This window comes from Melanerpes formicivorus, unplaced genomic scaffold, assembly GCF_026170545.1.
Source record: "Melanerpes formicivorus ecotype bairdi unplaced genomic scaffold, bMelFor1.0.p_v2 SCAF_36, whole genome shotgun sequence".
In the NCBI taxonomy this organism is placed as follows: domain Eukaryota; kingdom Metazoa; phylum Chordata; class Aves; order Piciformes; family Picidae; genus Melanerpes; species Melanerpes formicivorus.
This window is the reverse complement of record NW_027142388.1, coordinates 6722417-6750152: the sequence shown is the minus strand read 5'-3', so window position 1 is coordinate 6750152 and position 27736 is coordinate 6722417. Positions and strand designations below refer to the sequence as shown.

The following is a 27736-nucleotide window of genomic DNA, read 5'->3' as shown; positions in this document are numbered from 1 at the left end:
TAGAGTCGATGGTGCATTGGAAGGCTTTTTTTTTATAGGCCATGACCCGAGTTCAAGCGTCGAATTTCCTTCATATTTTCCCTGCAGTTAACAGCATCACTAACTACTCCTGGAGTCCTTACATAGCTTCATTGGCTATATCAAAGGAAATCAAATAATCTTGAAACAGTTCCAGAGACAGAGTTCACAGAGAGGCCCTGTCTTTGGGCCTAGATTCAAAGAGCAGTCTTTCTTCCTTTGGAGAGTCTTGTAGGCTGTCCCAAATATGTCCCATCAAATCCAGTTTAGTGAAAACTCTGAGCTCATGTTTTGAAAGCTAAGTATTGGTGAAAGTCCCACATACTTTAAAAAGAGAAGCTAGCTGTGATGTGTGCCTGTCTGGACTGAATTTAACTGCAGTTGTGTTGTTTGCTGTTTATCAATGTGCGCTGCAGCTGGCTGTGGTAGTTAGCAGATAAAATAAAACTGGAGTTTTGCTACATTTTACCAAATTACAGTTGTCCAAAGATGAGATCAGATCTGTAGCTGCAGAATCAAAGAATTATAAGAGTCAGAAGGGAGCTCAGGAGATCATCTAGTCCAATCACAATGCTAGATCAGGTTCACTCAGGCCAGGTTGCACAGGATGGTGTCCGGGTGAGTTTGGAATGACTCAAGAGATGGAGATTCCACAACCTCTGTTCCAGTGCTCCACCTCTCTCAAAGTAAAAAAGGAGGAGAAAGTTCTTCACAGAGAGAGTTGTTAGCCATTGGAATGGGCTGCCCAGGGAGGTGGTGGAGTTACCATCCCTGGAGGTGTTCAAGAGGGGATTGGATGTGGCACTTGGTGCCATGGTCTAGTAGGCATGAGGTGTTGGGTGACAGGTTGGACTTGATGATCTTTGACGTCTTTTCCAACCTTGTTGATTCTATGATTCTATAATTCATCTTTTTAAAGTCCAGTTGAAGAGCTGATGTTTGCCCTTTAGGAATCTCTTTAGCTGTCTCTGAACATGGCTGTGCTTTATTTTGTGTACAGGATACAGAAATTCTGAACACCGCAATCCTCACGGGAAAAACAGTGGCAGTGCCCATCAAAGTTGTCTCCATTGAGGAGAACAGTGCTGTGACAGACATCTCTGAGTCAGTGGAGTGCAAATCCTCTGATGAAGACGTCATTAAAGTAAGTTCATGCCATGTATTGGTTTCTGAAATGTCATGTCTTTTTATACACAAAATGATAATAGCCCAGGGACAACCACTGAATCTGCTCCTGCAAATTAATTCTATAACTGTTTCGAAAGAATAAGGAGAAAGATTTATAAGAAAAGAGAAAGTTAGATGCAACAGTACAGCCACCACACTGAGTTCCAGTAGAATTTCAGTGTTTCATTTTTATTTGTGTCCTAATTTTAAAATGCCTTGATAATGTCACCTCAGGTCCACTGTGCACAGAGTTAATTCACTGCAAAACCAGCTCTGCTGTTAGTATTGCCTCTCCAGATGTTCCTTATCACCTTTCCAGCTGCGATTGTCACCTCCACGGCTGCATCAGTGCAATGGATTGGTTGAGCATTCCTCAGCAACTGCAAAGTCATCCTGGTTGACTTGATATTCTGCTGAGAGCTGTTTTGAATTAACAATTTGCTTCTGTATAGAGGAGGCTAGAAAGCATTCACATAACCAGCCCATCAGTTTAGCACTTGCAGCTGAATGTCATACAGTAACAAACACCAGTGAGCTGGTATTGTCTTAAGGCAACCCAGCTATTTCTGCTGTGCATATGTAGTCAAAGCCCTAAAGGAAATGCTCACTGGTGCAGGGAGTCACTACAAAGACAATGCTCTGCATGGATCCTGTTGCACTTGCCACACAGGACTCAGCATGGTCTTTGAGCAAGGCTGGTGTTACCCTTGGTTTATAAGCTCTTTTGAAGAGGGATTTTGTTATATTGCACTATTGTACAGCATATAGCACTGTGGGCTTTGTGATGATACTCATGAGGTGTCTTTAATATGCTGTCAGCTCTCTTGGATGTATAATACACAAATAGTATCACTGCACTGTTACGTGTCAGTCAGTGCTGTTTGTAGGTTCCTGCAAAGCAATAAAACAACTGTGGACTTGCAGGATCCAGCAGTCTGCTGCACTATTGAGTTTATGTGGAAGGATTTATTATACTAGTAACCAAGTAGGTGGGAAAAAATAGTTATACTTTGAACTAATGAAGCCATTATAGAAGATTTTTACAGAAAGCTTTCTGCTTTCAGTAGATCCTTCAGAGCCTCTCCAGTTTGCTGAAGCTTGAAGTGCTCCCATATATCAAATGCCTCACAGAGTTTTTCATTTCCATGAATTCCTGTTAACCTTCATTCCTAAGGCAGCCACCTAATTGCAAATCAAAATAAAAGCTGAAATTTAGTTTATCCTGATTGTAACCTTATTGGAGAGTCGCATTCCCATGGAATATGAAATAGAAAACAGCATTCACAGATTGAAGAAACTGAATTCAGAAAAGGACTCCTCTGATCACCCAGATTAGCCATCCTGCTTAAACAGCTCCCAAAGTATCACCAAGTACTTCCAGCCTCATGGGGAGTTCTTCTTTCCAGCAGTGAAAATGCCCAATATCTCATTCTGCTGTTCAAAGGAAGACTCAGATCAGGGGAAAAGAAAAAGTATTTCTGATGGGCATTTGTTACACATCACCAGATGATGCATAGAAAATGACAGCACAATGATTTCCCCAACAAAAATCCTTTTGCAGAAATGATTTCTGGGTTTTGTTGCTGTTGTTTTGGTTTTTTGGTTGGTTGGTTGTCTTTTTATAATATAGCTTCAGAGCACATTGATCAAGGAACAAATGACATTCCCAAATCTTACCCAAAAACCAGAGTGGATTTTGCTGTAATTGCAGCACAGCCTGGACTATTGCAGGTCTCCAACAATTTGTTTGGGAAGAATGTTTTCTTGAAGCACTATGTCCCTTTATTAGCACTTGGGACCCTGCTGTGCTCTTCTTTTATTTTCTATAGAAATAATTTATCTCCACTAAAAGGGTTCCTTAAAATGGAGCCTGTCTGCACTATCAGAACATTTTCAAGCAGCTTCTAGAAGCCTCCCTGTCTGGCCACTCTGAAGTTGCAATGAAACAAATAACTGGAGGCTAACACACGGTGCTTATTGGGTCGGCTAGAGAAATTTTTCAGGTGCAATTTCTTCCTCTTCAGAAATGTTTTGAAGTAGCTCAGATGAAGAGAGAAGCTACCTTCTGTGTATTTAGAAATACATGCAGAATCTCTGGAGGGATGCATCTGTGACACGAGTGCGAACGGCTATAAAACATACAGCCCGTTAAAAAATAGAGTTCAATGAAATGCTTTGACAAAAAAGCTTTATCATCTCATCATAAAGGAAAAAGGGGTCTTTATTTCATCTAGAATATTCCTGCTTCCAGGAAATTTCTTTGCATGGGGAAATGCGGTTTGAGGTTCAAGTCAAATTGACATGTTCATATTGGTTCTGATTTATAAAGCACTCAGAAAGCTTCAAATGGAGCTCAAAGGCCTTTCATCCTAATTCATTTTGAAATTTCCCATCAAGCTTTTATGCTAAGTTCTTTGGATATATCATCTTCCTCTGTAAAACACTCTTTTAGAGACCTTGTTGGGAGTTTTATTCTGTTGGGAACAAAAAAAAAAATAAGAAGAAAAAAAGTCCAGTCATAAATTGCATCTCTTGAGAAAAGATCATGGTACCTTCAACAGAGATTGTCTGCATGTGTTTACAGTTCCTCTTCTCGAGTATCCCATCATAGCAGAGCCAATACATTTTTACAGGGATGAAAGACTGTAGATTAGTTTAAACCACAGACTAAGAAAACAAAAGAGTTGCTGATGAGAGCTGTTTAATACTGAGATGTGTTACCATCTACAGGATCACACAGATCTTTTTGTTTGATTTCAGTCATGTGGAAGTCCTGATACTTTGGGATTCAGGTTAGAAGTTGAAGGTGATCAATATCTGTTAGGCCTTGGCTTGTAATACTTAGTCACCAAATAAATATCTATTTGTATTTGTCTATTAGACTCATATGAAGAGCCTAAAGGTAATGTTTCTGCCCAGCAATTTAAGTGGGCATGAGATAAAAGCTTATTTATATCCGTTTTTACAATGGCTTCAGTTTGGCTGCAATTGCATTATGCTCAGTAACAAAGCCCAATGGAAATCTAAACCTTAGATATATCTACAAATAACAGGTAATAGTTTCCCCAGTGATAAGCATTGTCTGAGGCAGATCAGTGCACAGTTTGTGTCCTGTCTTAATCTGCTGACTACTGCTCCTTTTCCTTTTTTTTTTATTGTCTCATAGTTTCAGCTCTTTGCTTCCAAATTTACAGTTGATTTAATGAACTTTCAAAGTCTTTGAATGCTCTAGACCTTCACACCGTGGTCCAACCTTTTAAAGAAGTGGACACACAATTTATTACGGCACTAAAAGTGTAGCAACAGTCAGATTTTACTTTGCTAAGCTGGAATTTACCAATAGGACCCATATATCTGGATCCATTAATAGTAATTGCAGCTGCAGGCATAGGCTCCTTCACATCCTCTGGAAATTCAAGTGGAACGTGGCTGCTTTTGCTGGTGCTTGTGTGGTTTGCACAAGAGCAAATAGTGCTCTGGGTTCCCGGCTCTCTGGCTGCTAGAATAGATGTGGTTTCATGCTGCAAAGAAGAGCCACAGTTTCAGGAGACTGGCAATATCTTATGATGTTTGTGGTTTGAAAATACTTGATAGTGCTTATGAACTCAAGGATTTTTAATTTTTTTTTTAATTAGAATAGAATAGAATAGAGTAGAGTAGAATAGAATAGAGTAGAGTAGAATAGAATAGAATAGAATAGAATAGAATAGAATAGAATAGAATAGAATAGAATAGACCAGACCAGGTTGGAAGAGACCTTTGAGATCGTCAAATCCAACCTATCATCCAACACTATCTAATCAACTAAACCATGGCACAAAGCACCCCATCCAGTCTCTTCCTAAACACCTCCAGGGATGGTGACTCTACCACCTCCCTGGGCAGCCCATTCCAATGGGCAATCACTCTCTCTATGAAGAACTTCATCCTAACATCCAGCCCAAACATCCACTGGTACAGCTTGAGACTGTGTCCTCTTGTTCTGGTGCTGGTTGCCTGGGAGAAGAGACCAGCCCCCAGCTGGCTACAACCTCCCTTCAGGTAGTTGTAGAGAGCAATAAGGTCTCCCCTGAGCCTCCTCTTCTCCAGGCTAAGCAACCCCAGCTCCCACAGCCTCTCCTCATAGGGCTTGTGCTCCAAACCCCTCCCCAGCTTTGTTGCCCTTCTGGACATATTCCAGCTAGTCAACATCTTTCCTAAACTGAGGGGCCAGAACTGGACTACAGTACTCAAGGTGTGGCTTAATCAGTGCTGAGTACAGGGGCAGAATGAACTCCCTGCTCCTGCTGGCCACGGTGTTCCTGCTACAGGCCAGGATGCCATTGAAAAGCTAGATACTAGTCTCAGTGTATTAACCTTGAACCACCCTCTAAAGACCTCATTTACTGCTTTCTTTGACTCTTTAAAAGGCATTAACAGCTTTGAGATTAATTCAGACCAAAACATGGATTCAGATAGCACTAATGCAGATGTGCATATGCTTTGGTTGTTACTGGAAACAGAAACATGGATCCCACCTTTAAGATGTCCCTCAGTAGTTGTCAATGAACAGTGGGCTCTTGGTTTCATTGGGATTGATGAGTAGGGGATGACATTAACTCCAGGTAAAGGCCACTTCAAGCATGTCAGGAATTTCCGTTAGGAGCTAAATTCCAGGAGAGTTCACAGCTGTCCCTCTCTTGTCACAGTGGCTTGAAACAGAATCCCAGATCAAAGCAACAGTAAACTGTTGGGGGCTGAAAATCTTAGTAGAGAGCTTTAAGGCTGAACTCTAGCTTAATAGCTGGAAAAGTCTGGCACTACTGCTGGTATCAACACTTTCAGAGCAGTAGTGATAGGACTTATGACACCTGTCAAGGTTACACATCTTGTTTAAAGGCCCAATCCAGTAATCATTTACACACATGAGTAACTTTATGGTGAATACTGCTGACATAAGGGAACGTACTCACATGAAATAGTCATTTAGGATTCATAAATGTCTCAGAGATTTTGCAATTTGTGGCAGAAACCGTTTATGAAATGAAATTAATTCTTATTCTATAGACACAAACTCCTGTTGAGTTGTCTGCTGTCCATTTGTGAGTCTGTTCACAGTAAAGGTCAGTCTGGATGCTGGGTAGCACATGATGCAGCAAAGTCTCTCTTTGGCAGTAAGGATGCTAACAGATGGGTGTATTCATAACAGATAAATTAGAGAGTCGTGTATTAATTGTAATACTTTGTTTTAGAATCCTATATCTGGAACCATTTCACAATACCCTATTTATTAATGAAAAGTCATCAACACTTTGTTATTTAGATTATGCTTTGCTATTGTCTTAGTATATCCAATCCCACACAAACAGCTATACTTCAACCTCTTCAGTTGTTTATTTAATTACAAGGAAATTTCAGTCACAGAATCACAGAATCACCAAGGTTGGAAGAGACCTCAAAGATCATCGAGTCCAACCTGCCACCACAGACCTCATGACTAAACCATGGCACCAAGTGCCATGTCCCATCCCCTCTTAAACACCTCCAGGGATGGTGACTCCACCACATCCCCAGGCAGCACATTCCAATGGCTAACAACTCTCTCTGTGAAGAACTTTCTCCTCACCTCCAGCCTAAACTTCCCCTGGTGCAGCTTGAGACTGTGTCCTCTTGTTCTGGTGCTGGTTGCCAGGGAGAAGAGACCACCCCCCTCCTGGCTACAACCACATTTCAGGTAGTTGTAGACAGCAATAAGATCTCCCCTGAGCCTCCTCTTCTCCAGGCTAAACAACCCCAGCTCCCTCAGCCTCTCCTCATAGGGCTTGTGCTCAAGGCCTCTCACCAGCCTCGTTGCCCTTCTCAGGACACGTTCAAGTGTCTCAATGTCCTCTTCCTTGCTTTCCAGTACTTGCAAAACTTGAAATGTTTTCGGAACTGAATACAGAAGCACTGTTTTCACTTTGATAGGCAGAGGAATCACTAGTTAACAGCATCCATAGGCATTTTTATTAGAAGTTGAGTTAGTGACTTTTCTACCAGTAGGTTAAATGCAGGGCCAAGCTGAGTGGCTGAACTACAGGCAGCTATTAAAGAAGTCTTTCAAACTCAGTCCTGCACTCATTAAATCTATCAGGAAGGCTCACCCTGAAGTTTAAATGCTGAGGGAAAGTCTCTAAGGCTTCTTAATTTCTCATCAAGGCACTATGGCTATCCCAGAAAAAGGAAAAAAAAAGGTTTAAAAAAACTAAGACCTATGGATGCCCTTTCATTGTTTAGGCACCAAACAGAAAGGCGATTACTCTGACGCCAATCTGTAAGGGCTCAGCTGATCCCTGGATGCCTTTGAACTTTCCAGACGTACAACCACAAGAGAGCAAAAGATGCTCCCAGGGAATGGGGACAGGTGTTGACAGAAATATAGGTGTGATGGATGGGTGTGAAGTGTTATGTTTAAAAAAGTGCTGGTGCTGTGATACATGGGCCTGTCAAAACCTGTATGAACATGTACGGGAATCAGGGTGTGACTGTTCTTACCTGGTCCACTGCAGTGCTAAAGGATATGGAAATCCTCAGGATTGTTAAAGGAGGGCCTAGATATCTGCTGTGTTGTTCTCCACAAGGCTAGTTCAAGATGTGGTTCTTTTCCTGTTGAAACAAAATGTTGCACCATGAGCACTACAGAACTGATCTTGTACCTCTGGTCCTAAACATAGTTTGGAGATAATTGTACTTGGTTCAGTGAAACATTATAACAGATACTGCCAAAATATAAAAATGGGGAATCTCATAATTAGAGGAAAGGCAAATCTGCTCAAAACAAAGCTTCCCATGGCATCTAACATTTTTTTGCTGTACTTTCTCCCCAGCAGCATCTGGAGGCAGATAATGATATGGTGGGTCATGATGAAGTGTGATGCAGATGATGATTTCAAGGGGATGCAGAGTTTCAGAAGACTTTTTGCACATCAGAAACCCTGGCACATCACAGGCACATTGCACTTCTCCACACACACCTTTCAGCTGCTGTTGCACTGGGGCAGGGCAACCCTCCAAACTTGCATTGTGTTTCTGCACCTCAGCATACACATCCATATGGGGCTTTATTGCAAAGCCTTCAAGACTTTGAGGATTTAGGGCTTCACATTATGTTTTTAAGTGCAAGCTATAGGAAAAAATAAAAACAAGGGGCTGGCTATAAAGAACTGGTTATTCCTACCAGCTCTTTTCATCAAGGTAGAACACTAACTTCCAATGAAAAGCTCCTATGGTGAATATAATGCAATTGATTTATTGCTCATTTTTTACTCAGCTCAAATAAACCTCTATTTGGAGTTGGTTAGCGAGGTGCAACTGTTGTAGAGCTGAGTGTGCTGAATAACAAGTAGGTAGATAAACTTGTGATTAAAATGGGTCTCATTCCCAACTCAGTCCTGTAAAACAAAGGGAGAAATGCAAAGTCACACTGGATGGGCTTTCCAGGAATTGAGTGTGGTCTAATAATAGAGAGGCCATATTCTGTTCAGTCACTTCAATGTAATGCTCTCTTCTGTGGTTTTATGGCAGTCCTACAAGATTCAGTGAAAGCATGGAGAGGTCAATCTAAACAACGGCACCTACAGCCAGTCCTCCTCCACTGTAATATGCATGCAGCTACTCATGGAGGATTAATGCCCCTTTCAGATGCTTCAGCCCACACAGTCAAAACTGGCAGTATTCTCATTTTAAAAATGAAGTAGTTGTATAACTTTCTGGAAGTGATGTAGAAAAGTTGGAGTCCTCCTTGTAAGATGCCTCTGTATTCATTCTCAGGCTTGCAGGTTTTCCTTTGGCTAGCTCCAGAATCCGGATCTAAAAGCTCAGTCCATGTGACACCATGCTGAGAGCCAGCACAGCAACGCTGCTTTTGAATCCTGAGCTAGGGTCTTTGTGCAGGGCTATAGGGCACACTAGCAGGCTCTGTCATATCCCCAGCATGGTACGGATACCCTCAAGAGTAACCACAGATGACCTTCCCAAAGTTTATGTTGGGTAGCTGATGAACCACAAACACAGTTGCTACTCACCACACCCTAATAGAGCCAAGAGAGCTGTCAAAAGCGGACCCTGTATCTCTTTGTTAGTCCAAACCCAGCAGCCTATTCCTCTGATGGCTCCTTTTTCCTCTTCTGATACTACGTGTTCCTGTGATTTGTGTGAAGCTGAAAAGCTTTAAAACTGGGAAAGAAAGTCACAGCGTGGAGACTCCATTGTTTTGCTGTTCTGAAGCCCTGTGACTTTGTAGGCTTTTATTCTGGTGAATCTAATATGTTATGTTATATTCTGAAGAGAATTGCAAATAGAATGTCCACCTCCTTGCCCTCCTCCATACTTTTCACGGTCCTGTGATTTACTAGGATCAATATACATCAGCAGAGCGGAAAAGCTTCAGAGGAGCTTTAGAAAGATGAAGCTTTACCACACATTTCTGTCAGATGCAAATACAGCATATAGGCCAGCAATATGGGGAGCTTTCACAGAAGATGTTATATCATTTATGTATACCACTACTACTCCCAAGCAGTCAGCCTCTGTGGAAATTGAAACTCAAAATGGACATGGTCTGAGGTACTTAAATTCAGCAATAAAAGTTGTAAATACCTTGCCAGCACATAATATGCAAAACTTTCAAGGGCAGCTGAAGAAACTTCTAAACCATATCCTTTCAGACTTCTTTCCCTGTCATCTCATGCCTTCACCTGCGTTAGTGGTGTCAGGATGGAGAACCCCAACAAAAAAAACACCAAAGCTGAGTGGCAATAGCAGTGCCTCAAGTTCCACAGAAAGTGCTTCAAAAACCAACTTCAAAGCTGAAAGATCAAGACCAGGAAAGTATATGGAAGAAATAACTTCAGTCCTTGTGACAGCTGTAGATCTGATGGGGAGATAAGCAGTTTTTTCGCTTGAGTAATAGAGTCGGAAGAAACGATGGTTCCCTTCTCCTTTCCTTTTCTGCCAATAGTTGTAATTTACAGCTGGTGAATCTGTGCATTGTAGATACATATTAAGTTAGAAGGTTACTCAGATTGTGACGCTCTCAAATGTGCAACTGCTGTCTCAAGTGCATGCATGGATGGAAGCAAAAGTCCCTACATTCCCCCTGTGGTCCTGCTTTACCAAGGAAGATATTTGGGGCCATTCTGCATGTAGAGCCTGGCATATCCCTAGTGAGTGGGAGCCAAACTTTCTGTTTGGCCCCATTTTTAGAAATTACTTGACTGGAGAGTGCACAAAACAAGACAGATTTTGTTTTTACGTGGTAATGCTCTCTGCAGAGAGCTCCTGTGGCTCAGCACAGCTACAGTTCAGCTTCAAAAACTGGTCATTTGGGAGCAAAGAGATGCCCTGCAGTCTCAGCTGGCATTTTGTGCCCCTTTTACTCTCTCAGTTCTGTCGTAGTGAATGATATTCAGTTAGTGAAATGTACTGGTTCTGCTCTGCAAAGCTGCCAGCAAAATCTCTGTAATGAGATTAGATAATGTACTGCCTTTTCCCTAAGAAATGCTCTCTAGCTTTGGGGGTTTTCAACTTCATTTTGCTAATCTGACTGCTGATACTGAAAATGCAGACCCTTCCCAGAAAAGAGGGTCCAAATGTCTTCTAAACTATGGCCCTGATTTTACAGAGGAGTTCTCTCCTTCAGTGCTCAGGGCTCAATCCTATGTTATTAGTGCAGGTTGTTGGGAACTTTGCCTGAGGACTGATCTCAGGGATTGAAGCTGAGTTTGGAATGTGGCAGCTGTTTACAAGCACTGAGCAGCACCAGTGCACAAGCCCACTGACAACTGGAGACAGACAGTTGTAAGAGAAGCAGAATGAGGCTTAGATCAGTTATTAAAGTGTGATACCTGCCCTGCTGCCTCATCACAGTTTCCAGGATGGGAGTAATTACTCCTCATCTATTTCAGGAAACAAATTCATTTGTTTTCGGTGGGTTGTAGGGAAAAACAACTCTCAGGGCTATTCTTGCCCACAATGTGAAAAATAAAACATTTCATTTATGAAGATGACAGTCTTAGCAGTGTTAAGTCTGCATTGCTGCCTTTACCTTTATGCTGAAGGGAGTTTTTGGCTTCACTTTCTGAGTCACTGAGCACAGCTTCAGTTGTCGTCAATGGCAAGTCAAGTTACACCAGCAATTAGTAACTCCTATAATGGATGCTTCCATTTTAAAGGCTGTTCTAACAGTGTCTGTAAGCTGTAAATATCATTCCAGAGATCATGGAAGCACTCAGGTCTGAAGCTTTAACTCTTACCACACTTAAATAGTTTAACATGGAAAAAAAAATGATAAAGAAATAAAAGAAGAAGACGAAGAGCATGGACCTTGAGACAGCTTCCATTTTCCAGTAGTAGGTTATTGATTGTTCAGGATTATGCAGCCAGGCATTGAAGTTCTTCTTATGAAGCAGTTGCTCTCAATGAATCTTCATGTAACATAGAAGTTCCTATTTGAATAAACCCATGGTGTTTAATTGGAATCAAGGCTAGAGAGCCATATAGTCTCACACAAACCCTCTAGGATTTAATAGAGGATAATTCCCTTTCTACAGAGGATGTTGTTAAAAAAAAATAACATGTAAAAATCTTAGAAGAAATTCTACAGCAAAGGCATGAATGCTGCAGAATTCTAAAGGACTGTCCAAAAAGCTTATGGAATGATTATCACTGTCTATATATTATGTGTCAGTGGCTAAGTCATCCTGGCGTTCTCTGTTCCATAATGGGATGAATGAATTTGCTCAGAAAGCTTAACCTCCACGAGCTTCAATTGCCCTTCTGGTATGTAAGAGTGATGAGACTGAGCTGAAAGACTTGGGAGTGTCATATATTTGAAAAGTGCTGAACATCACCATTCTTTACTAATTACCCTGTGCATTTTTTCATTGAAATTGAGATTCCATTATGAAATACTGGGGGGAGAAGGGGGAATTTTTCTGCTCCCAGAACTGCTTTCATAAATATTTAAGCATTTATGTAACCTTTTAATATTTTAGCAACATTTACATTAGTCTAAAAGAAATGGGTAAATGGGTTGACACAACAAAATACAAGATTCTGGACCTGATGGATCCAAGCAGGACATCTACCATTATCCTACCTCCTTATTCCTGTTCAGTTTTGAAGTTCTGAGACTTTTAAAACCTCAGGGTATTTAGTTAAAGGCAAACCACACAGACTTCTTCCTAGAAAATGGACTTCTACATCCCACATTTTCAGTGTTCATGAACTTGACAGGATTGCCATATTAAAATTTTCTCTCTTTGTCCTTCAGAAACTGGGCTGCTATCTCCAGATGTGAAAACCTGCTAGGAGAATAAACAAGCTTAGGGTAGCCTGGACTCACAGAGTCAGTACCTCTCATTTATTTTTAGGTTTTATAGTTGTTGTTCTTTCTGTTCCTGTGTACAACAGATAGCAGACAGAACAAACAGTGTTTTGAGTTCACCCTCTTTTGAAAGACAGTCTTAACTTATATTTGACATGACATTTGTCTTTTGTAAGCTATCTGCCTCCACCAGTATTTGAATGAAGATTTCTCAGGTTTCTGTACCGGAATTTAACTCAGGAAAAAAAAAACCTATATTCTTGCACAAGAGTCAGCAGCACCTTTATGGCTGCTGAGTCCAAGGCAGTGCGTTGTCACATCCTTCCTGGTGACCTCAAGCTGCTCATGCTCCCTTCTTGCAATTCTGCAATAAAGAGGTGATGGTGGGATCAAGACCTTAATTTGAAAGGAATAAGTAAAGGGAGAGCCAGAGATTTTGCATTTGATTGGTAACAGTACTAGGAATCTCCTTAATATTCACTGCAGCTGATCTGTTCCTTACCAGATGGAAAGGTGCATCCACCCCCCACATCACAGTCACATAGTGCCATAGGTAGTGCTTCTTGATTCCCAGGCAGTATTTTCTCACAGCAGTTTTCTCTGTCAGCTCAATAAAATGTGATTTGTTGCAGAGAGAATCTATCCAAGTCATTTAGAAAGGCAATGGACTTTGTTACAAAGGGGCACAAAAGTATAATCTCAGACAGAAAGAAAAAAATAAAGAGGGAAAAAAGCCCAACAAAGACAAACAAAAATCATAGAATCACAGGATGGTTTGAGTTGGAAGGGACTTCCAAGATCATCCAGCTCCAACCCCCCTGCCATTGGCAGGGACACCTCCAACTAGACCAGGTTGCTCAAAGCCCCATCCAGCCTTGCCTTCAGCACTTCCAGGGATGAGGCATCCACTGCTACTGTGGGCAGTCTCTTCCAGTGCCTCATCACCCCCACAGTGAAAAATATTTTCCTTTCATTTGATGTAAATCTACCCTCTTTCAGTTTAAAGCCATTGCCCCTGTCCTATCACTGCGTGCCCCTGTGAAAAGTCCCTCTCCATCTTTCCTGTATGCTTCTTTAAGCACTAGAAGGCTGCAGTAATGTCTCCCCAGAGCCCTGCCTCCTCACCTTCCTTCCCTGTTCTCCCTGTCTTTTGCTGTCTAGATTCTTTATGGTAGTTTTTATCTAGAGAGAGGAGTTAGAAAAATAGAAAAAAAAAAAAGAGGGAAAGTAGCTGAATGCAGCTTAATAATGAAAGAAACTGCTGAAATAGCATCAGAAAGCTCTTTAAAATGCAAAACTTCTTGAGGATCTTCTACGCAGAATAGAAAAAACCCAATCACTTAAAGGTGGTGGCTAAGCAGGCTTTCCCTTCATCATTTCTCACTTCTGATGGCAAAGATAAAAAGCACTTTCAGAGGGAAGATGTTTTCATAGTAAAAGCATAAATACTACAGGAGATGAGAAACAGATCACTGTTCACAGAGTTTCCAGCTTCTGTTAGAAATTTCCTTAGACTACTGTGGGCAGAACTCACAGATAAGAACTGGTCATTGTGCTGCTCGTTGACCTTTCAGAGCATTGCAAAACCCTGGAGGAAAACAGAGAGATGCTTTTATCTAGCAAAAAAAAACCCAATGAAACTAATATACTTTTTTAATTAAAAAGAATTTGGGTTTTAATATCATGCAGTTGAGTTTATTACTCTTTTAAATCTCCCTTCTGTCCTTTCTCCATTATTCTATGCAACAGTGTTTCAGGTTGTCCCTACCAGTCCTGTGTTTCCATCTCTTTTGGCCACAGATGAGATCAGCTCAAAATAGTTTTGCCAAGTCTGCACTGAATATCCCAAAAGAAGTTGACTGTGTTGTTATTTCCATTTGAGTTCATCTGAGCTAAGGGGGGGCTGTTGTAGCACCACATAACCTCTCTCCTTTTTCTGGTGAGAAGTGTCTGCTTAACAAGTTAGACCTTAACAGAGGTGAATCGTGGCAGAGTCAGGACATCTGTATTTGTTCTCCAAGGCTGAGAAATCCTTTGTAGTTATTTTTTAGGTGATGCCACATGAAAAAAAGGGCAAGGCAAGCCAATCCACCTGGTCTTACTCTGCCAGCCTGCTATAGCTAAGCTTAGCTGGGAAGTGTTGCTTGCAGAAGCCGTAGACTATGGAATAGCTTTATTGGACGTTTCTTGAGAAGTTTTCTTAACCCTGCACATATGGACAGCACACATACACACTGTGAACTGGACACTGAGATGCTTTCTTCCCTTTCATCCCATATATAGTACTGTTTGGGAAGTCTGTTGCCTTTTTTCATCCAAAGCAATCGCTGTTGCTCCAGAAATGGCTACCTGAAAGCCCCCTAAGTTCAAATGCACACAGCAATGCAACGCAATGTCAGCTTTGCTCCTTCTGCACTCTCTGTGTGCTACCTCTTTATCAGAAATGCAGGACAGAAGAAAGAGCACGTGTAAGGACATTAGCAATGCTTGTACTTGGTGAAAAGAGTCATGTTTTTCTCAAAGCAACTCATAAAGGCTTGCCACTATTGCTGATGCATTGCCAGCAATAAATACTAACCTGTAGCAATTTTGCAGGCTGTGTGGTAGCTACAGCAGCCATCTCCTCAGGATGCTGTATATATTTGTTTAGCCATTTGTTTGTTGCATACCCAGGAAGGCATATAGCAGCTTTACAAATACAGATGGAGATTGGATCTCATCCCAGAACCATTTAGGAATTGCAGTTTTGCTGCTATTGTTATGGTGGGGTTTCCTCTGACAGTCACATTTGTTCCATTGCTAACAACACTGGGCTTTAGATACTATGAAATCATACATCTAGACCAAACTTGGTCAGTCTGAAGCTGAGTATGTTATCACAAATCTTGTATCAGCATGTGCATGTGGTTTGCTATCTGCAGAAATAAGCAACTTGTACAACTAACTCAGGAAGTTCATTCATCTTTGGAATCACCTCCATAGAAATTAATGGGATGGGACCACTTTCAGGATGGCAATGGTTACTGCTCCAAGCAAAATTTAATTAGATCTTACTGACAATCCTCCCAAAAGCTTCTGCTCAAGGGAAGATAGGGCTAAGGAAAGAAGAGCCTGTATGAAGCTGCTTTGTCATATGTTTGAGGCATGGGTCTTTTCCCCTGAGCTCACTCACTGCTTTCCAGTTGGCTCTAGAAGTAGTAGTTCTGTGCACCAAGTGCAGTGCAACTCTCTGACTGTTGCTGACCAAGGCTCCCTGGGTCATGTTGTTTGCACCAGTGGGAGAAAATGGACAGAAAGAATTAAAATTACTTTCCTGAGATTGCAGGTGAAAACAGAAATTAGAGTCTGTGTCAGTCAGGACTTTCATGCACTCTGAACTTCATCGAGGATCTTGTGCCATAGGTAATATTCATACATGGGATATTATTTAGATGTGAATTCCCTTTTCACTTCAGCCATTTAAGAATTATTATCTGATCTGAAGTACGTCTCAAAGCCTCCATCTTTTGTGGAGAGACCCAGGCACCTTCAGGGAGAAGGGTGGTAACGCTGCCAAGCCTCCAGAGATGACAGTCACCCACTGGCCATTTCTGTTGCTGTGCAGCTGAGACAGCAGTGAGACAACAGGCTTGGTTAGACATCAGCTGCTCACATACAGGAGCTGAATGCCCTCAGTATGTTCTAATAGCTGTGTACTGAGATGTAGACTGTGATTGCCTGTGCAGTTGGAGTTGTTTTCACGAGAAACATTTTCATGGTGTTCCCTCTCCCAGGGTGAAGCTGATGCAGTGGCACCAGAGAGAAAGAGCAGCCTACCTAGGAAAGAATTCTGAGTTAATGCTTGGTATTATATATTACATTATGCACCTCTTGATGCATCATACTTTTAGATCATATCAAAAGGCCATTCTGAAACAGCCAAACATGAACTAAACCTCTTTCTGTATTGCTGTTCAAGTGAATATATGTACAAATAGGGTATGACATGTATAGTAATAAAATGAAGACATTTCTACCCCCTTCAAACTTTCAAACCTGAGGATTTGAAAGGAGAAGCCTTGGGTTCTGAGGGAGAAGCCTAAACAGATAGCTGAGTCAGGTATTGTAGTGTGCAGCACTGTTTTCAAGCAACAGAGCCCAGTTACAGCATCCCTCATAGAGAATGAATGACAGAAATGTTTGGATTAATTTCTATGAAGTTTCCTTTTGCAGTCTTGCCATCAAATCCTTTACCAGAATGTGAATAGTGCCTAAGCCTGACAGAGTCTGCACACAGGGTGTGAATGTCTGTGGACACAAAACTGAGAAGAGTTTAGCTCCTCTACATGTGGCTATGGAGGACATCCATCTGTTTGATTAGCCTGGGGACATTAGCATTTCCATCTGATAATCTTAATTGGAACAAAACTATATTGGGAATGGGAGTGGGGATAAAAGGGAACAGGTGATAATATGTGTTCAGGTGGGGGAGATACATTGCCACCAGTAATGATAGTCTTAGGGGTGATGAAATAGAATGCTGACAGGATGAGAGCAGAAGCAGGAGCTGAAGAGATCTGCTGGGTTTACTGTTAATTTCTGCAGACATATCAGCTCATTTACTAACGTAACAGCTCCCATTGCTCGCCACTTAGTGTATGATTAATGTGCCACAGGATTTCCCCAGACATTTATAACACCTTTAGGAATAGATATGACAATGACTTTATCACATGGAGTCACTTCATACTATCTGCATCCCTCTTAATGATTTATATATCCAGGAGTGATTTTATCGCTGGTACTGGGTAACGTAATAAATGAGAAAACTCAATGGTCTGTAAATTACAACATTGATTAAAGAAGTGATTACTGATGTAACTCTTACATGACTATGATAATGCTTATATTTCAGGGCAGCATTTACATGTTAATGATAAATCTACTGCAGTGTTTAGAGACACTTTGCAGCTTTAATCAAAATGTAAACATTTATAAACAGATAATATTTATTGTGGAGGAGATGAGTAGACTTCTGTTAGTCTTCAGTGGATAAAATCCACTCCAGAGCTAGCTTTGTACTGACAACTAAAAGCTGCACCAACCCCTCATGAAGGAACTCATCAGAGTAGAGCTTTTATTTGCTGCTTGCTTCTATTGAGACCTGTTGTGGTTTGCTGGGTTCCTCTTGACCAAGCCGTGAAGGAGCCTTGCTGATTATGAATTCCACAGTACTCTCATGGACTAGCAGCTCACTGCACAACAAACAGCAAATCAGCCACCAGCTTCATAAATAGTATCTAGTCTTTAGGCATCTCCAGCATAATTATGCCTCCTGAGCCAATAAAGGACTTTTGTGTTCAGCTGCTCCCATTGTAAAAGACCATCATTAATATGCATAAAGAGAAGGGAGCCTTTTTCCTTTGCTTTTAGTTTCAAGATGCCAGGGTTACACTTTGAGCTTGTTTTGTCTCAGTGATTACCTTTTCTTCTTTCTCTCTCTCTTCCTCCCCTTAGGTTTCTGACAGATGTGACTATGTTTTTGTCAATGGCAAAGAAATGAAAGGCAAGGTGAATGCACTTGTGAACTTCACCTATCAGTATCTGAGTGCTCCTCTGCAAATCACCGTCTGGGTTCCACGCCTGCCTCTTCAGATTGACATTTCGGACACAGAACTGAGCCAAATAAAAGGCTGGCGAGTCCCAGTTGTTTCCAACAAAAGGTGAGTTTGAGCTGCTAATCTTCTTGGGTGTTTCTGTAAAATGAATGGAGTTGATTTTAGCTCTCAGCAAGAATAGCTGCAGCACCTGCACTGCAAATGCAACGTCTTTCCCTGGGGAATTTTCCAGCAGTACTGGAATCTCCTGCTTTGCCCTGGACATCTGCAGGTATTTTTTAATTTGTGGGAGCTTTGCTTCTGTGCTTTTGTCTGTCCTGTGCAACAGAGTACAGTGCAGTGCTCTGGTAAAGTCCCCTTAGGGATGAAAAAGTGGAATAGTCCATTTGTATGCTCATTCTTCCTGCTAGGTAGCCACGAACCAGCAATGGTCTGGGGAAAAAATGAAATTTAAAGACAAAAAAAAGAGAGAGGGATGTTATTTATGGGAGTGTTAATTTTCACTCATGTTCTTGAAAACAATTCTTTGTGCTTCATTTCCTTATGAAAAAAAAAAAAAAAGACCTACCAGAGACAGTGATGATGAGGATGAAGATGAGCGCAAAGGAAGAGGATGCACTCTGCAGTACCAGCACGCCATGGTGCGAGTCCTCACACAGTTTGTAGCTGAGGATTCCAGCCCTTGGGGTCAGCTGAGCTACCTGCTGGGCTCAGACTGGCAGTTTGACATTACAGACCTGGTGATGGATTTTATGAAACTGGAGGATCCTCACATTGCCAAGCTGCAGGAAGGCAGGATTTTGATTGGACGGGAAGTAGGAATGACAACAATGCAGGTACTGTGCCCTAGACTGCCGCATTCTGCCATCCCTGTGGAGAACCTGGGTGTGGGATAATCCAGGGTAGTGTTCTGCTATCTCAAAACAGGATGATTTCCCATTATTTTTCTGTGACCTTCTAGAGTACCACACACAGCATTAACTGAACCACAATGATCCAAAGCATGCAACATGGTCAGGAGCTGGAAGTCATAGAACTTTCAGAGACTTTTTGGGAGAGACAACATGTCCAGGCTTAGTGAGAAGGCAGACCTCTTGCCTTACATGGATGCAGGTTACCACCAGTCAGCTGGTAACCTGACTGGTAACCTGACCTTTTGAGACAGATATTTCAATTGTGTGAAGTTTTGACCTTTTTGTCCTTTTGAGACAGATATTTCAATTGTGTGAAGTTTCTTTTGATATATTTAAACATTAATTCAGAAAAACAAACAAGCAAACAAACCCCAAAATCACAAATCACAGCCTGGTTAATAGCCCTGAAAGGCACAAGTGGCAAACACCATATCCCTGTTCTGCCCCAACTGAATCCTTACTAATGCCAATTCATAGAGTGGATATAGCTAATCTAGGCTGTAGATATGAGATGAGGAAGGTGGAGAAGACAGTGTGTGTACGAGGTTCCCTAAAGATAGCTGTATGGCCCTCAGTTTCATTAAATGGAAGGATATCCTGCTACCTTGATGTTCTATCAGAAACAGAAAAGATGGAAAGATGAGAACATCCAAGCAGAAAAGAGAAGGACAAATCCTACATTGCTGGCAACCTCCCTTTGAAATGGTTGGGAAGCAAGTCTGATGAGCTCATCCATACTGGGGGACACAATAACAGGGGAAAAAAGTTTTAAATCAAATCTTCTAATGAGATGATGCAAATAAGACAACTGAGATAGTACAGCTCTCAGTATTAGATGCAATGTTCTCAGCCATAACCTCGCTACTGAATGTTTCTCCAAGCCCACTAATGAAGCCAGGCTGCCTCTTCAGTGCACTCTGCCATTTCACAGTTCATTTCTATGCATACAGCTTTGGAGAAAAGAAGGGATGATGACCTTAGGAAAGGTTATTTTAATTGATCTGCCTTTTCCTAAGTTGATTCTTTTGTGTTTCTCCAAAGGTTTTGTCTCCTCTGTCTGACTCCATCCTGGCAGAGAAGACAGTGACTGTGTTAGATGACAAAGTGACCATAACAGACCTTGGAGTCCAGCTGGTGGCTGGGCTTTCACTCTTTCTTCAGCCAAGTGCAGCAAGTAGTCGGGCTATTGTGGCTACAACGGTTGCCCAAGAGTTACTTCATACTCCTAAGCAGGTAGAGTACACTCCATATATGCTGACTTCTGGGGTGGGGCAGTGTTTTGTCAATGTGAAGTACAGATGATAACTTGTAACAGGTTTAAAAGTTAAAGTGTAGCTGTGGTACATGTCCATTTCAATTGCTTCCCTCTAGAGGTGCTGTGGAATTGTCTTCTCATTTCTTCCCTTCAAATGTGGACTGAATCTGCAGTACAAGTTCTGACTACAATGATGTGATTTACATTTTTAATATCCTTTCTTTAAATGACACAACATCTCTTATTTTTGCAACACAGGCAGTCTTTGGACAGTGATCCTTGTTTGCTGTATGAGCATGCCCTCGTTTTCCATGCCAGAGAGCACAGAGCTCAGTGTCTCGCAATTTGATGTTTTGAAGAGCTATAAAATAGAGGCAGAAGATAGCCAAATACATTTCTTTTTCCCTCCTGGAGACACGGCAGACTGCCAGGCTCCTGTCTTTTTATTCTTTAGGTGGATTTTGGGGGGTTCATCCTTCAGTTCATGGGCTGATCCTACTTAACTTAAGCCAGTAAATTCCCATCTCTGTAAAGGGACTCTTTCAGGCATCATGTTTCAGGTCACAACCCACATGGAAAAGAAGATTGGAGAACACCACTAGATCAAGGCAAATGGGTGCTCTGGAACAGATTAAAACCAAGGGTCAGGAGCAGTGGAACAAGCTACATGTTCATTGCTCTTTCAGTCAGTTGATTCGAAGAGTGGGACTGGGAGCTATGCAATTAAGTCTGTCCACAGCTACTGCTGCTCTCACAGAAACTACATTTCATCTCACACAGATAGGGAGAGAACTCAAGTCAAGTTTTATGGCCCATTTTCATGATTATTGCTACCTAATCTTCTGGAACATAAAAATAATTTAGATTGTTTTATAACTTAGCGACAAGAAAATGTCCAAACTAGGAGGACATGCTGCCCATCTGTTCCATTTACTACATCCTGTAAACATAAGAATCTTATGTAATTAACCCATTTATACCCTTCTCCAGGGCTTTGAAACCATGCCTGACATACTGTCTTCAGACAAAGACTGTAAAAGCAAAGACTAAAGCATGCCTAACCCAATTCTGTTATGCAGGACAGAGAATCATTTGTCCTGCAGCACCATTGGGAGAATCATGGCTTTGATTGCAGATAAAAGAGCCTGTGAATCTGGAAAGGTTGCTCAGACTCAGAGATGATCTGTCCTGGGGATGCAAAGTTATTTATCAACATCAGGTCATGGCATATCATGACAGGATATTTCAGTAGTGCACAAGATGACATCTCCTGTTGCATTATGGTATGGCAAGATGATATGATGTGTCATCATATGGCACTACAGTTGGCAAGGTATGAATTAATATGAAAGAGTGGGGGAAAAAAGTGTAAATGTGCTTTGTTTTTAAATTATTTTCCCAGCTTCCTGTGTCAGGGAATGATTTTAGTGAAATGTTGTGTTTAACCTGGTGGGGTTTTGTGAGCCAATGGCATACTTCTGATACAGGAAGGACTGGGTAAATAAGGCTCTCTTTCTGCTGCTGGTGCTGCTGGATAGCGTGGGGTGTTGCTGTCCCTGAGTCTACAGATAGTGCTACTGGAGGTGCCAACTATAGGACTGGAGACACAAGAAAATCAAGCACCTCTTTCTCAGTAGAAGTTTAAAATCTATTGTTTCTTCTCCAGACTCCATCTGGATAAAAAAAACCAGAACCTAGACTCCATTAAAAGGCAGCAGAAAATCTTCTCTATACCAGGATCTGGAACACACAAGGATATCTGGTTGCTCAGTAATTGTACCAAATTAATCCATTTTCCCCACTCCTGTGTATGTGCCTTCTGTCCCGGTTTCCTGCAAGCACAGAGCAGCAACCTTCTTGTTGCACCTCACTTCAGTCTCTGCCTCTCCTCCCAGCTGCTCCAGTCTGGAGCCTGCCCACTCCCACTACCTCGGCTTGTCTTCTTGCAACCTCCTCTTCACCAGGAGTAAGAGAAGTGTCCTGCCTGCTTCCCAGCTCAAGGCTTTGCTGGGAGCATCACTCCTCATTTTGGGGAATTTTTGAAGGTCATTTCCTGCTCAAGCACTGTGAGTGTTTGCAGTCCTGATCCTGGTGGTGCTGGCCCAGCATGGATCCTGAGCCCAGTCCCTTGTTACTGGGACACTTCGGCAGTGCCTTCTTCCCAGAGGCCTGAGCTGATTCCAATTCCCACCTTATTGTAAGCCACTCATCTTACTCAGCCTATAGACAGGACGTAGCCAAGCAAGGGCTATTTAAAAAAGACCTGAGGGACTTTGCATTTGCATCACCAACAAAGTAAGACAGGAGTAGATTTCATACTAGAAAGTACATTGAAGGAAATAGTCTTAGCACGGGAATGGCCTGTAGAGTCACACACAGCTTCTTTCATTTGCAGTTTGAATGAAGGATATAACATTTAAGTCACTTGCTCTTAGAAGAATTAATGCCAATGTAGGAATGCTTGTGGCTAAATTTTCTAGAAGTGACTCATGATTTGGAATATGTCAGCTGAGATCCTTACTGAGCTGGAATTCCAGAAGGCAAGTGCTGAGTGTTTTCTTAAAATCAAGCCCTTTTGAAAGAGTTTTTTTCAAGAACTAAGCATAGAGTGGAAGCTTGCAAGGGCTTCATTGTTTTAGTGTGTCCTTTGCTCTTAAAGAAGTTTATAAAAAGTCCAAATAAGCCATGCAAACCTTTTTGATGCAACTGAAAACCAGAGTAGCAGTTAAGATAGCCCAAGGTTTTCTTTTTCTCAGGAATGATTGTGCATGTCTCAGTATTTATATGGAGAAAACAGTCAATGTGTTCTTAGTCAGATATTCTCCTGGGCTCCACTTTAGCACCTTCAATAGCCAAGCTTCCACACAGATTAGGAAATGTCCCTGGGTAATTGGTACTCTGGCAGGCACAGTATTGTCCCTAGCAGATAAAGCAGTACATCTGTAGAGTGCAGTGGAAGGCATAAAGCATTATACAGATTGTGCTATTACAGATCTTTCAATACCATGGGAATGAATTCGGTATTTTTGCTGTGACTTTCTCTCAATGAATATAAGGACTTGATTAGTTTCTTCATTGTGATGGCCACGTCATGTCTGCACAAGCAGCACAAAGCAGCCAAAACACAAGTCCTGAAAAGTAGGCAGTTTCTCCAAATACTTGGCAAGGGAAAGAAGATAAGCTAAAAATGTTTATCTTGGATGCCCTGAGTTAGATATCTTTATCTATAGTTGGGTAACTAATTACCTGAGGTGACAAGGTGACCTTGGGGCGTGCTGAGCCCTGCTGCCTCTTTTGTTGTTGTTTTGGTTTTTTATCAATGAGTTGCATATTGGCACTGAAAAGTGGATCAATGATTGAGATGCCTTCAAATAAATATCACAGCTGAAATATCTTCTGAAAATTTGGATGCTGTAGCTGTGAGCTGTCTATTTTTAGTGGCCATCTGCTCAGGTAGGGAAGCTGTTCCATTTGGCTTGCTGACGGTTGTTAAAATCAACACTGCCATCTTCAAGGCTTCTCCAAAATGTAAATAAAAGAAAGCCTACAGTGTTTAAGTGTTTTCTGATCTGAGTGAGCTTCAAGGGCTCTTAAATTTCAGCTGGCCCTGCAGGGAAGCTCACAGTCATATCATGGCTTTTTCATCACTGTAGGGTATTGCACGCGGTCTAACAAACTGAAATGGGAGAGGGAAGAAAGGAAAAAGCAGGCCTTTAATAAACAGCTGTGTGCATTTATGTATCTCTCAGTGCTGCTGGAAAACTGCAGATATGTTCTTAAGCAAAACAAGCAATGTTAGTGTTTTCTAAAGGCCAAGTCCTCCTCTTTCACATGAGTAGCTCCTGCCGACATCAGTGCCAAGACCCAATCCTGTGAGATCATCCATAGCCCCAGGGAGTGTCCTCCACCTGGTAGGAGGTGAGGGTGCCCAGCACATCTGAACCAAGCTTACCTGCATGTCTCTGCCTTTTGGATTGACACAATACTGTCCTGTTTCAGCTAATGTCCTTCATGCAAACTAGTTCTCAGAGTTCACAGTTAACTAACATAGTAGGAGTGGGTTTGTGGTGTGGATTCTTTACCTCATTCTAGCAGTATGTTACACTTAAATTGTATTTATGTAGCTTCTTTAAACTGACAGAGGAGTGTTACGGTTCACAAGTATGACAAAGGAATTAAGCAGCATGGGAAAGGGAGAAAGGATGTATTGGTATATAAGAATCAGACTTCTTCCCTTGCAAATACAGGCAAATTCCCACTGGAAAGAAATGTCACATTAGCAGACTGGACAAAAATGAGAGAAAGAAATCCACAGTAGGGGAAGGCAAGGATTGAATTAAGATCTGAGTCTTGGCTGTCTTTCATTTCCATATCTTAACCATCAAGCTAAATTTTTACTACACAAGCCACAGGCTTAAAAAGAAATACACATGTAATACTTTGATATTGCATGTGATAAAATGACTAGGGAAACCCATTTCAGCATTCAAGTCCCCAGACAGAACAATCAGAGCTGGTCTAATAGAAGCTCCTGAGAACACTATTCCCTTGCCTTTATTTGAGGGATTTATTTGTTTTCTGCAGAGCCATCCAGCCATCCAATTCTTTCCTTTGGTGGCCTGCCTCACTCCAGAACTGTTGCAAATGGCTCCAGCAATTGAGGACTTATTCACAAATACTTTTATTTGTGTTTTAGTGAGAAAAGACCATTATAAGGCATGGAATAAAATCAAGTATAGTGATCAGTTCTAAGCAGCAGCATGCAAGCAGTCCTACACACTCCACTCCCCGTATTTTTGGTTGAAGAATACAAGACAGTATGCCCTGGTATCAAGCTGACCCCAGCTCTTTTGAGGAGATATTGAAGGACACTTTGTAATCACCAACTGTGATGCTACAGATGGGCTCAGTGGAACATGCTAAGATAAGCAGACTTTCAAATGCTGTATGATGCTTTAGAGGGCAAAATAATCACTGCTGTGGCTCCCAGGTTTTCACAGGCAATTTGTGCAAGCACCAGCACAGAGGGACTCATTACATCTCTATGTGATGGGCTTTCTACTCAGCTTCTAAAGCAGCTCTGCTTCCAGCAATCAGGTTGCACTCCTTGTTTTATCTAGGTGGAACAGGCATGGCCAGCAAACAGTTGGGTTTGTGGTGACTCATGCAGCAGGGTTTGAAGTCTTCCAGGTCAGCCAACACAGAGTTCCTTGGGAATTGGTAGTTTCCATTAGTGTCAGGTTACTTCTGGACCCTGGTAATTTCCCCTTTGTTTTTTACCCACCTAAACATAACAAGTGGATAACAAAGAAGGAAAAACTACTTGCAAAGAGCAAAATGCAAGAGGATTTGTCAAGTGATAGGCATCAGATTAATTCAGGGCCAAACATGGTGGAACTGCAGTAGATCAAGAACTGGCCAACTTGCTGAAGTTATATCTGGAATGGAGTAAGAGAACATCAAAGGCACAAGGGAAAGTGTAAACAAAATGTGTTTGCTAAAGAAAGGATTTTATGTGTTAAGGAAAGCATGATATTTGATAATCAGCAGCGGTTGTGGGATGCAGTCCCTTCATCTCCTCTGGACTGGATTTTGCTGTCATTGACATGATCTATTGTACATTATCTGATTCACTTCACATCATCACAGTCACAAATCATCCTGTTCTCTAAGAGACACTGGCACTAATGTGTAGTTGTGGTTCATTTGTTCTGAAAGTGCAGCTGAGTTTGTGTGTGCACATGTGGAAGAGACAAAAAGTGAAAGTAAGAAAAACTGGACAGCCAGATACTCACTCAAACTGTTTATACTTGGTAATTAATGAACACAAGCATTTGTCACCTCAGTGTTGAGGGCATCAGACTTGGGGCAGCAACTTTGCAGGTAAGAAGGCTCCAATCCATCTTCATCAGCTGATAGTAATTGGAGGTCCTTGTCAGGTATTTGGAGGGGATTTATTGTTGCAGTACATAGGATTTGCAGAAACAGCTCTTTGAAGGACATGGTACTAAATCATTTCATTTTTCTTTCTTTTTTTTCTTTTTTTCCATTTTTTAGCTTTGCAGAATTTATATTCATTTGAGAAATTCACTTCCTTCCCCTGCTTCCAACTTTCTTTGACCATTGTGAATGAGAGGAGATGGTCTCTTGCCAAATAGAAATCTGGGGTTGGTACAATAGACTTGGGCAGGCTTTGGAATCATCTCCCTCATTCTCTCAATTTTTTTCTTTCCCTTTTAATTGAAGTGGTCCCTGGTATAAGCATGACAGTCATGTGTTGTAGGGGAAAAAATAAATAATTGTCTCTCAGAAAAGAGAGAAATAAAGACTGTCAATGCTGGTTGAAAATAATGGCTAAAGTATTGCACACTTCTGTTATCTATAGTAAATCACTTCAGCTGCCTGCCATTTCATTTCTCTCTGTCTCTGCTTCATAAAACCAGGGATGCAGAATAGTGGAGAAATAGTGTAAAGAATAGAAGTTGTTTTGAAGTTGCTTACAACTTTGTCAAATTATAGCCATTTGGATTGGAGTTTTCCATGCTGGTTACCTCCTAACCTGAAAGGTGCCTCAGGGCAGTTAAAGCATAAAGGCTTCAAGAGAAGAAAACCAAATAGGGATCTTGAAGAAGACAGGAAAGAAGAATATATGGCTCCTCATATGTGTTCCTCTCCAGTGTCTGGAGGGAGACCCCTGACCCCTCAGAGGTGCTGTTCTATCACCAAAAAAACACCCCAAACAAATCCCTTGTGCAGTAAGATCTGGGGCTTTGCAGCTCTAGGTATGCTGCATTTGCCTGTTAAGGATGTGGAACTATGGAAGTCTCCAATGAAGCTGGGAGGAGGCATAGACCTCATAATTTCTGGCCTTAACTGTACAAAATTCTGCACTTATTTTCTCATTCTGCTCTCCAAAAGAGACCACCACTGGCAGACAATATCAAGCTTGTTGTGATATGTGCTTGAAATGATGCTGGTGTTTTTTCCTTCCCCAGACTGATGAAAAGTAAATGTATTTCACATGCCTCCCCAGTTGTACATGAGGCTGCCTTCTTGTTTTAGGGAGAAGGAAGGCAACAGAGTGTTGAATTGCTGGAGGAGATGCATCTTTTTCTCTCTACACATATCCATTAAAAAAGAGGAAAATCCATTACTTTCCCATGACTGGATCTGCTCTGCTCTAGATTTCTATGATATGAATTTAAGCTGTGCCCTGCAGCTTTATGTTTCTGTCTGTATTGCTATTTCAGGATTGTTTCTCTAATGAAAGATCAGCTGGTTTAATTTTCTCACACAGTTCACCCTCCCCAGCTTCCGAGCTACCCTGGCTCCTTTTCAGCTGTTTGAGGTGCATTTGAATCACCAAGAACTTTGCCTTTTTTCCTGTTGTGCCACAACTTACTTTTCTTCTTTCAGCCCCTCAAGAACTTGCTGATAGCAC

At 41.6% G+C, this 27736-nt stretch overlaps 1 protein-coding gene across 1 annotated transcript in view; it reads left to right on the top strand.

Moving 5' to 3' along the window:
• The window catches only part of TMEM132C (transmembrane protein 132C), a 220660-nt gene that overhangs the window by 188568 nt on the left and 4356 nt on the right, over window positions 1-27736 (top strand). The window contains exons 5-8 of the mRNA XM_068157429.1: window positions 1019-1162; window positions 18026-18231; window positions 18689-18962; window positions 20082-20273. Of these exons, the coding sequence (XP_068013530.1) occupies window positions 1019-1162; window positions 18026-18231; window positions 18689-18962; window positions 20082-20273 (816 nt within the window). The remainder of the gene's footprint in view (window positions 1-1018; window positions 1163-18025; window positions 18232-18688; window positions 18963-20081; window positions 20274-27736) is intronic.